Source organism: Girardinichthys multiradiatus, chromosome 18 (assembly GCF_021462225.1).
Source record: "Girardinichthys multiradiatus isolate DD_20200921_A chromosome 18, DD_fGirMul_XY1, whole genome shotgun sequence".
NCBI lineage: Eukaryota > Metazoa > Chordata > Actinopteri > Cyprinodontiformes > Goodeidae > Girardinichthys > Girardinichthys multiradiatus.
This window is the reverse complement of record NC_061810.1, coordinates 21449240-21461319: the sequence shown is the minus strand read 5'-3', so window position 1 is coordinate 21461319 and position 12080 is coordinate 21449240. Positions and strand designations below refer to the sequence as shown.

Genomic DNA, 12080 nt, shown 5'->3' with positions numbered 1-12080 from the left:
AAAAAGGTATTTTATGATGTAGAAAATGTAGAACTTTCAGACACTTCACAATTTCAGTGCTTCAACTTTATTCAAAATTAGTTTTTAATAAACTGCTCAAATAAATTGAAGGAACACTGAAAACACATCAGATCTCAATGGGAAAAACAAATCATGCTGGATATCCATACTGTTATGGGATGGGTAATGTGTTTCTTCATCATCAGGAAAATTAACCTACAGAGGGCTTAATCTGAAGTCACAGAGAGATTTAAACTGAAAAGCCGATGTGGCAGGCTAAGCCCAATTGGCTGAAATGTAATTGTATCACTGAGCTCAATGGACAGTCTGAGTAATGGCCTGGTGGCGTCAGATGGACCTAAACATGATGTCTCAGAGATGTTCTGTTGGATTTAGGTCAGGGGAGCGTGGAGGCCAATCAATGGTATGAACTCCTTCATCCTCCAGGAATTGCCTGCATACTCTTGCCATATGAAGCCAGACATTTTGATGAGCCAGAAGGAACCTGGGACCCACTGCATCAGCAAAGGGTCCAACAGTGGGTCTTAGGATTTCCTCCCAATATCTAATGGCAGTCAGGGTGCCATCATTTATCCTGTACAGGTCTGTGTGTCTCTCTATGGAAATGCCTCTCCGGACCAACACCGACCCACCACTAAACCGATCATGATGAACAACGTTGCAGGCAGCATAAAGCTCACCACAGCTTCCCCAGACCCTCTCACGTCTGTCACATGAGCTCAGAGTGAACCTGCTCTCGTGTGTGAAAAGAACAGGGCTACAGTGCTGAACCTGCCAATTCTGGTGTTCTCTGGCAAATGCCAGTCGAGCACCTTGGTGCCGGGCAGTGAGCACTGGGCCTACTAGAAGATGTGGGTCCCTCAGGCCACCCTCATGAAGTGTGTTTCTAATGGTTTAGTCAGAGACATTCACACCAGTGGCCTGCAAGAGGTTACTTTGTAGGGCTTTGGCATAGTCATCCTGCTCCTCCTTGCACAAAGGAGCAGATACCGGTCCTGCTGATGGGTTAAGGACGACGGCCCTGTCCAGCTTTCCTAGAGTGACTTTCTGTCTCCTGGAATCTCCTCCATGCTCTAGAAACTGTGCTGGGAGACACAGAAAACCTTCGGGCAATGGCATGTGTTCATGTGCCGTCCTGGTGGAGTTGGACTGCCTTTGCAACCTCTGTAGAGTCCAGGTATCGCCTCATACTACCAGTAGTGACACTGACCACGGTCAAATGCAGAAATACTGAAAAGCGGTCGAAAATAAGAAAGGGAAAAAAATGTCTGTTCTCCACCTACAAAACCATTCCTGTTTCTGGGGTCGTCTCATTGTTGCCTCTTTAGTGTAGCTGTTGTTAATTTCATTAATACCAAAACAACTAACTTTGATTAACAAACCCCCTCTACTACTGAATTGACCATATTAATACTCCAGAAGTTTGACTAACTTGATATTATACTCTGATTAAAAACTGTTCCTTTACATTTTTTGGGCAGCGTACATTCACTTGGTCAAGATCAAAATATTAAAATGTATAACAATGTTCTAACAAAAGTCTTCTCTCTGTTGCATGTGTGATGGATTGGATTTTCTTTGCTATTGTCTAATCATGTATTTACTTGCTTACTTATTATTAATTATTAGTATCATCATCATCAGGTTGTGCACCTGTTTGAAAACTAAACATAAACAAACAAAAAAAAAACATTTAAATGTTCGTGTCAAAACATTTTTAAAATATTTTTGTATCATCTTCTTGCACTTCTTAAAAATCACCTCTATGCCTTGTGAGATGTTGAATTTAGTTTGTGTTTATTTTATTGTAGTTTTTATTGTAGCACAGCTGCTTATATGTGTTTTTAAAGTATTTTGGTATCGCAGTCATTTTACTTGTCTTTGTGTATTTCTGTGTAAAGCCAGCACTTGGATCATGTGTTAATTTAGAGTACATAATAACTGAAACTGGATTGGAGAATTAAAAACAGGCAGGTGCATTGGGGACTGTCTGTATAAACTAATCAAATTTGTCTATTTTTTGGAAACAACCCTGAAAGGTAAACAAAGGTAAGAAACAAAACATGATGAAAATCCAGATTCCAAAATTTAAACTGCATAAGATCAAATAGTATAAAACTGTTTTGTGCAAAACTGACTGGCAAAAAAGTACATAAATAAATAAAACTGAGTAGCCAGAGTCCTGCAAACTTCATCAACCAGACTAACAGTCGTGTCAGAAATGCCACTAGTGGGTGAATCACCACCATGATGAACATGATGCCTGCAGATGTACCACCAGAGGCTGGATTTTTTTGGGGGGGGATGGGATTACTTTTAATAGCATCATCATTTAGTAGCATGATGGTAATAAAAACGGGCCTTTAATTCTTGGTCAGACAAGTATTTATACTAAATATGTGAGATTTTTCCCTTTTATAGGAGACATTGAGTCAGGTTAAAGAAGCATATAGGTCCTGAGTGCTCTTTACGGCGTCCCTTCCTTTAAACTCAGTGCAAAGAGAAAATATCTCGCCCCACACTGCCACACTGGGCTTGGCCGGCGCATCCAGCGTACACCCACGCATCCTCCTCAAATATCACACAGAAATATGCACCTGTGACCCACCCACTCCCAGCTCTGTACACACTCAGAAATACACCCACTAAACTACATTTCCCTCTGCTGTTCATCTGGTCTCTGTAAAACCTCTACCTACAGGCCTCTGTTCGTGGTTTTAACATGTTTACTTTGCATTTTAAAGCTTCCAGATAACCTCTGGATCAGATACAAGGAGCGCACAAAACAGGAATCCACAAAAATCCAGCAGTTAGAGGCCAAAACATGGTTGATTATTAAGTTGTGTTGAACAGCAGCGAGGGTACAAGAGTGTGTCACAGAGAGAGAAGGACAGAGAAGAGCGTGGGAGGACGTACTTCCTCAGACTAAAACCTTTCTGAATGGTACAAAAACAGCAATAATAAAATAAATAAATAAACCGGGGGAGAGTGTTGTGAAATACCATGAAAGTCAGTCCAACATTGACACCAGGATTCACAATGAAGGAAACCTGAGAGGTGTCTCAATCTTCCACACCTTTAACTGAACATCTTGTCAGGAAACAGATGTAAATGTTTAGAGTTCATTCATTCATTCATCTTCTATACTGATTATTCCATAGTGGGTCACGGGGCATCTCCAGCAGCAAACTCCATGCAGAAAGACCCCCGGCTGGGAGGCGAACCCAGGATCTTCTTGCTGCAAGGCAACAGTGCTACCAACTGGGTAAGAGTTATAAAAGCTAATTTTATTACTACTATTAAACTATTAAAAACAACATATAGCCAACCCTTGATTTAAGGAAAAAAAAAACAAACAAAAAAAACACACCACCATATGAAATCAACCCCGTTTTTTTAAACATATATAGCACAACAGATTATTACTAACATACATGAATTTAATCACCACAAAACAGATAACCAATCACTTATAATATAACAACAAAAGCTAAGGAGAATAAAACAGCCAATATTTCCAAGCTGTAAACACGTTACCTTAACTAACCAGCGTGTACACTATGCTTCCTGAACCACACAAACGATTCACAACTCATTTCAGAGAATTACTCTTGATGAGGAAATGACACGATTAACACCCTGAACCTAAAACCTTTGCCTCAGTACAAACAATTAGATGTTTAGATCTCATAGCCAGCATCACTGCCAATAAATGAGCTGTGCAGCATGTTGTGTTGGTATACCTTCTGACAAAAGAACACTTTCAATGACCTCACCGTGGGTTTGTTTCACGTACTGCGCCATATCGTTATGCCACATATTATACGTTTTCAATTTTCTCTTCACAAAATTACCCACGGTTTTATACTGTGGTTCACTTTTTTCTTTATTTAAATTTGCGAAAGCCCCAATTTCTGTGTTTTTTTAATGCAAACATTAAATAGAAAGAACCAACCAGAAAATGTGAAAACGAAAGTGTCAAAATGCCAGCAACAATACGTAAAATCTGTGCAAATCATCACTTAATAAAAACACTACATGTGCTACACATGCAACATACATAACGTATAATGTTTAAGTTACCACCAATTACTACAATTAACCAATACATGCTACATAATTCTATAATTAGTATTTAATAAATTCAAAGGTTTATACTGGTTAGAGTTTACCGTTTTCTAGGCATGAGCTGGTTACAGGTATCAAAATATAAAAAGGTTTTAAAATGTCCTGATTTCAAAATTGCAAAAATGTTTCTTCATCTTTTCTTTAGATGATGTGCAAAATGCCAACGTGTGAGAAGTATGGATTGTTATATACAAAAGTTCCCCCTTTCCACCGCCTCTAAATGTTGCTGCTCACTGATGGACAGCTAGCTGAAAAGGGGGCTAATACCATTTTCCTCCCTTACAATGAGGACTTTCCATGAAATTATTCAGGTAATTAAAAAAGACAGACAGTCATGGAGTGGAAACTAAAGGAATGTCACCCATCACGGTAAATAAACTGACACGGTTTTAACACTGCAGATTGTAAACTATAAGCAACATGTCTGTCAAGCAGCTGATTGCAGGCTGGCTACCAGAGCAGATAGCTGGACTAATTCACCAGCTAAAATCAGCTTGTTAGATGTGTGTTACTCCAGGAAGAGCAGAGTAAATTTCTTATGAACATATTCTCTATTTTTGTTTAACTTTATATATTAAAGTAACTAATATAGCAATACCACTGTTCTGATCACAGCATCAAATGCAAAATATAAACTAAATAGCTTAAATTACAAGTCCTTAAATTAATTAACAAGTTAAAAAATGCATTTTATGTTGTGGTACCTTAATGTCAAGTATACCTTTACAATAAAACCATTGTCTTGCTCAAAGCAGAACTGTAAAATAAAGTGTTTAATTAAAAATCCCAAACTGCAAAACTGATGACCTGGTGGCTCTTCAGCTTTTATTGAATAAACCAGTGTAAGCCAAGAATTACCAAAGCAGCACCTTGTATAGACCGTTAAAAAGAAACACAGGGTTCAGTTCATGCCATTTGTTATTTATACATTAATTTAACTTTTTTTATTTTTATTTATCAGATAAAAAAATGTAGGTTTGAGGTTGCAGCGCTGTCGTAGTGGTAGAGCGCACAACCCGTGTATAGAGAGGCTTCAGCCCTCGACGCGGTTGTCACCTGGTTCGAGTCCCGGCCACAGCGACCTGTGCTGCATGTCCTTCCCCTCTCTCTACCCCTTTTCCTGTCTGCTGACTTCCAAACAAAGCTCAAAATAAATGCCACTAGTGTCGCAAAAACTATTCTTAAAAATACAGGTTTGAGATCTTAAGCAAGAATTTGACACGATGTGAAATCAACATTTAAGGCCATCTTAGCAGTCCAGTGTGCTTTCCCTTTGCCAACTGAGCCAGCATGTCCTCACACAACAACAAAAAAACACAATTCAGATATTTAAAACTGAGGAGTTTTACCTTTGTTCAATTAATTAAATCATTACAGCTGTAATAAACAGTATGTTAGAATATCTAAGCAGCAGTAGGGTGAGTTTTGGATTTCTGTTTTAAATCAAACTAAATCATGTTATACATTTTTGTTTTTACTATTTTTTGTGTAAATACCATGAATAAATGTTATTTTTATTAAAAATGATCATACTGTGAGAATTTTAAAACCAGCCCATGACCTCTGTTTTCATTTTGGACGTATGACAACAAGAAGATGCGGTCTGCATTTATAATTCAACATAAACATGTATAAAACGTCTGTAACTGTGCTTACGTGATGCTTTTGTCAAACACCTTGGTGCGAAATACTTCCTCCTGGTCCAGACTTATGGTGCAAAATGTACAGAGATCCTTTAGTCGATTTGGACCTGAAACTGGACCCAGGTTCTTGGCTTCACCTGCGACACAAAGCAGAGAACTATTAGCATACTAATAACAATAAACATAAACGGCATGTCTTGAACTGACTCCGAGAACATAATCAGTACAGTTACATTTGAAAACTTTCAACAGGATTACTCAGAATCAGAATCAGCTTTATTGCCAAGTTCGTACATACAAACAAGGAATTTGTATGTAGGATTACCACTGATTACTCAGTGGTAAACCTAAAGTGGGACTAAATAAAACAAAAAGAATAAAATATGTTCTGAAACTGAAAAACAGATGACTGATTTGTATCTGAATCTCACTCCTCATAACCAAATCAACAATAATCACGACCCCTTTAAAAAATCTTTACTTTGATGCTTGACATCCTCAGGAGCCCCAACCAAATGTTAGGGCAAACTGCAGAGCGGATGTAGCTGAAGTAGACTCCACACTCATATGTGGTTAAAAACACGAAACACTGACTTCCTCAGCATAACCAATGGCGACAGAACAGCGCTGATTCACAAATGACAAACACCTTTGTAACACGCACCACTTCCATAAGTTTGCAGGAGACACAGCGACACATAAACACACCGTATCAGTGCCGGACAAGCTGAACTGCTGTCAGGACGCTCCCTTTCTGTAACTTCACATAGTCAGATTTAGACAGCAGGATTAAAGGCAATGAGAGTCAAAATTAGTCATCTGGTTCTGAAGCGGTATCCTAAGCCCAGGTATAGAGCTTGTTAAGAAAAGCAACAGATGAGATCAGCCTTTTAACACACTAATAATAACAAAGCAAGGCTATTCTTAGGAATAGTGAGTAAAAAAGGTCAATGAGCTTATACCGGGATGACCCAGAGCGTGCAAGTATCTACAAGTAAGTATGCACAGAGCTACATAAGCAGCACTGTGGCCCAAAAATTCTGCCATCATCTCTTTTCTTTGACAAAATTTTCCCTAACTGATATCCATGACCTGAAGGCTCAGAGAGAAAGCCTGACCAATACGATATGACAAGGTCCCTTTGCCTACTTAAGCATAAACACATGAATAAGTACACATCTTCAGAGAGTACCATCTTCACCGATGTATGTTAAAGGAAAAAGGACTAAATGTGAACGAGGAAGAATTGAGTTTCGCAAGACAGCAAAGTGAGTTACATGTCATGGTAGTTCCTCAATTTTGTTCTGCTTAGCGTTTTTTCATTAATTCATAGTAGTGAAACTGACATTTGCCTTTCTATTGTATGCTTATACATTAAAGCCTTGTACCTTTTTTTTTTTTTTACCTTTCAGCACAAGAACATTTTCAAGCAACTTTTACAGCTCCTGAGGGGTCTATTCCCGAAGGAACTTTAGACTTATAAAGAAAAATATCGTTAAAACGCATCTTAATTTAGCATTTCCTTTTGCATTGATGGTGCTGCACTTTTGACTTAATGATAATAAATAACCTTAAACAGTTATATAAAACGGTTAGTACCACAGTGTATATAATCTGATTGATGAGTGCGATCAAACCTGCAGGAAAACATTAATCACGTCATATTAAAACAAGTTTAGCTTGTATGACCTGAATTTCAAAATGTAACCAGGCTCTAAAAGCTTTTGCAGCAAAGAGAAAAAGACAATTTAAATGCAAAAAATATATATTTACAGACGACGGCATGACCGTAAATCGGCCCCACCTATGTTTAATCATTACTTTAGAGAGTAAGTTTCTGATTTTCAGCATTACTGTTGTTCTTTTATGACTGACTCCACATTTGCTAGCCAATGTTGTTGTAAACATAAGAAACTATTGTTTATTTTTGAATTGTGACAAACAATTCAAGTTTAATACCCCTATAGATAACAAAGTGACTAAAGAGAGATTCTGCAGATCCATTCAATATAATTTGCGGCAATTTGCTATTTTCATCAGTTGCTTATTAATTTAAAGCCAAGTTCAATACTCCATCTGATAATGTGTGCCTACAAGGATTTTCAGCTAATGTAAATGGACACTGTATTTTTGCATTCATTTCTATTTCTGTTATCCTCAAACAAAATGTGTGATCATGTCAAAATAAAGTGCAGCATCTGGGACAGAGATGCGTTGCATCATGACAGGATGACACAAACTGTGGTTAGAAGAAGAAGAAAAATGAATAGAGAATTCTGAAACTTATAGTATTTGGGTCACAAAATGTGATGGGTCCAAATATCTGGTACTACACATGCACAGAGTAACGTTAAAGCTGAATGGGTTAGCTTAAAGACGATGCAGTGAAGTGGTGCATATTAGCTAGCTGCACTTTGTCACCAACGTTAACTTGGCTCCCAGGGCAGCTCTTCTCTTCAAATTAAGCTAATTTCCTCATCAAAACGCTCTGTACCAAATGACTTTAACTGTCTGTTTGTGGTCAGTGTGTCTAGTGAAGATAACCATTTATAATCAGCCAGTAGCTTCAGCTAGCATGCTAGGTTAACTTGACGTTAGGCACCAGCAGGCAGAGTGCCCGTCTCTGCCTTCACCCTGTCGGCTACTGAAAGCACGCCGCGCCCCTCCTCGGTGCCTGCTTCGGCTGCTCAGCTCCTCTAGCGACTCCCCTTCAACCCGGAGCGAAGCGCGTCGGCTACCCGGGATCGTACTTACATATTTTCCCCCGCAGACTCTGTAAAATCCGAATCCTAGCGTCGTCCTCTTCCGCCATGGTCAGCGCTGACTGTTGTTGCCGCTGCTCCGGTGCATTCAGCGCTCTTCTATCATATCCGTTTATGAATGCAAGCAGAGTGGAGGAAAGCCAGTCCCACCGCGGCGTCACGTTAACTCTCGTTAAAAAAACAACAACAACAACAACAAAAAAAAACAACAACGGTGTTTTCTAAAAAAACATTTGGCAAAATACAACACTTCCCCGGAAGTCGGGGTGACTTTCTTCTGCAATGTGCCGTTTAGAGTCCCTCTAAGAGGAGTTAAGGTATCTGACTCGTTGAGCAATTCGCCTTCGGAGAGAATGCGGACTTGTAGAGCTTCCTATTGCCAGCTAGTCTCAGACCAAATACCGGTGCTCAAGTGAACCCCTTGAGAGCGAGCTGTGTAAATGTGTCATCAGTTGTGAATGAGATTACTGAAAGGATGAGGGAGGGACGTTCAGGTCCTCAGCGCTGAACAGCGGAAAAAGACTCAGCATGAACGAGGAGACCAGGTGACTGAAATGGGGCAAGAAAAAAAAGGCGTAACACGTTATTAAGTAGACTTCCGAGAAGTTTTGTAAAAATATTTCAAACAATGAAAAAGGCCTCGTAAATTAAAAGAGTGTTTGATATTGTTCGTGTGTATACTTCTTTAGGCAAGTGTAAAAAAAATCCCACCTTTAATCAGTTAATAATAGTATTAAAAAAACTACGATGAAGTATTAGGCCTAAGAGATTTTTTTCTTTTTTTAAAATTACGAGAATAAAGTCAAAGTATTGGGTCTACTAGAAGTCTTAAAAAGAGAATAAAGTAGTCATTTTAATTTTTGTATACGTTTCACAAACAAGGAAATACCTCATCTTAGAGCAAACGAGCATCAAATTATGATCAAGTCTTTGAAACGATTGTGCAAACAACTGTGGCTACTTCGAAGAAAGAACCATTTATTTTGTGGAGTCAATTCTCGTATTATTATGTCTTAATTCTGGTAATATTATGACTTTATTCTCGTAAATTCCACCCAAAATGCATTGCTCTAGTCTGGCCCTAATACCACGTATTAAAAAAAAAAACATACAAAACAGAAGTGACATTTTTTTTCAAACTGCAAAATAATGAAATGATCTGCTAACAAACAATTGCAACACAACTGGTAGATTCTGTGGTTACATGTGTCAAGATGTAAAAAACAGCAACAGAAATGTTAACTATTATTAACCATTTCACATACAAATAAGAGGGGACATTATTTATTGCCAATATCGGAATAATTTAGAATTTGAGCATATAATTACATATTTTTTCCAATCTGACTTTCTTTGCATAAATGATTATAAGTACTTACAGGCCGCTTTATTATGTACACCTGTTTGATTGTTTGTTAACACAAACGGCAACGATTCTTACTCCAGTTTAATCACTTAAGTTAAAACCGAGCATTTTTTTTTAAATTTGTTTTTGTGATTGTGAAGGTAGTGTCATTGTTGAAGTCCAATGGGCTGGGTGGGTCATAGTAGATAAGAAACTGCTGATCTACTGCGATTTTCATCCAACCATCTGTCAGCTTTACAGAGAATGGTCTGAAAAATAGAAAATACCCAGTTTCAACCAAGGTATGCAGAATACCATCTCTAAACACACAACATATCAAGCATTGAAGCATCTGGTTTAGAACCTCAGAAGACTACACAGATGCCAGTGATGTCAGCTAGGGACAATGAACTGATGCTGCAATTCACACGGGGTCACCAAATTGGATAATAACAGACTAGTAAAACATTGCCTGGTCCAAAAAGCCTCAGCTGCATCATTCAGATTTTAGGGTCAGAATTTCGCATTTTCTATTAAATAAAAAAGAAAAGCATGGATTCAACTTGCCTTATGTCAATAGTTCAGGCTGTTGGTGGAGTTGTAATCATTTGGGGGATTTTTCCAGGCACAGTTTGGCCCCCTTGATTCAATTCAATTCAGTTTTATTTATATAGCGCCAATTCACAACACATGTCTCAAGGCACTTCACAACAGTCAAGTACATACATTCCAATTAATCCTAACAATTGAACAGTGCAGTCGGAGTTAGTTATTTATTCAAATTGGATAAAAAGTTTTTCTATCTAAGGAAACCCAGCAGATTGCATCCAGTCAGTGACTTGCAGCATTCCCTCCTCCCGGATGAGCATGTAGAGACAGTGGACAGTCACTGGTGTTGACTTTGCAGCAAACCCTCATACTAAGCATGCATGTAGCGACAGCGGAGAGGAAAAACTCCCTTTTAGCACGAAGAAACCTCCAGCAGAACCAGGCTCAGTGTGAGCGGCCATCTGCCACGACCGACTGAGGGTTTGAGAGAACAGAGCAGAGACAAAAAGAGAACACAGAAGCACTGATCCAGGAGTACTTTCTATGGGAAGGAAAAGTAAATGTTAATGGATGTAGCTCCTTTAGTCGTTTCACCTAGAAAGAAAGAACAGATAAACTCTGAGCCAGTTTTCAAGGTTAGAGTCTGAAAGAGAGCACATATAATTAGTAACAGTAAAAGCTCAGTCAATTTCCATGTCTAGGAGAGAGAAAGGGTTAAACACTAAAAGACAGGGCTATGTGGATCATCGGTAGAGGGTGAGCATTAAGTTGTTGCCAGCAGAAGCTCGGACGATGCCCCTCTCCAGAAAGGTGTCACAGGTAGACACAGAGCCAGGCCAGGTGTAGCTTCTAGGAAGAGAAAAGAGAGAACAAAGTTAAAAGCTGAAATAACAGCAAACAATGCAAAATTGGAGAGTAGTGTGAGAATGTAGCGAAGAGGGTGAAAGTGGTCATTATGTCCTCCAGCAGCCTAAGCCTATAGCAGCATAACTACAGAGATAGTTTCAGTTCAGATTATTTAGTTAAGCGGCGCTTATTTACAACAATGTCGTCTCAAGGCACCCCACATAGGGTCCCTCTGATGGTCATTGTTATACTAAAAACCACAAGGATTAGGATACCTCCCTCTGTCAGACTGATTATAACCATTGGAAAAGAGAAGGGGTCATACAGGTAGCAGAAATGGAGGGTGTGTTTGGACCTCAACCATAACTGAGCCGGTTTAGGCTAAACCTGACTCCCCCTTACTCCAACCAACAGGGAGGGAAGAAGACGGAGGTAAAAAATAAGGAAGATAGCTCAGGATAAACTAAGCCATTCTAACTATAAGCTTCATCAAAAAGGAAAGTTTTAAGCCTAGCCTTAAAAGTAGACAGGGTGTCTGCCTCACACCACAGCACACCTGAAGGCTGTTGCTGACCATGTCCATCCCTTTAGGACTACAGTGTATCTATCTTCTGATGACTAATTCCAGCAGAATAATATCCCATATCACAAAGCTCAAATCATGTCAGACTGGTTTCTTGAACATGGCAAATAGTTGTCGATACTCTAGTGGGGTCCACACATACCAGTTCTAAATCCAATTGAGCACCTTAGGGATGTAGACGACAAATCTGCAGTGCCTGCATG

At 39.0% G+C, this 12080-nt stretch overlaps 1 protein-coding gene across 1 annotated transcript in view; it reads right to left on the bottom strand.

The window, feature by feature from the left end:
* Positions 1-9061, bottom strand: part of rasa2 (RAS p21 protein activator 2) — a 36249-nt gene extending 27188 nt beyond the window's left edge. The window contains exons 1-2 of the mRNA XM_047391417.1: positions 8547-9061; positions 5806-5929 (exon numbers count right to left, since the gene is read on the bottom strand). Of these exons, the coding sequence (XP_047247373.1) occupies positions 5806-5929; positions 8547-8604 (182 nt within the window). The 5' untranslated portion in view covers positions 8605-9061. The remainder of the gene's footprint in view (positions 1-5805; positions 5930-8546) is intronic.
* Positions 9062-12080: the final 3019 nt, after the last annotated feature.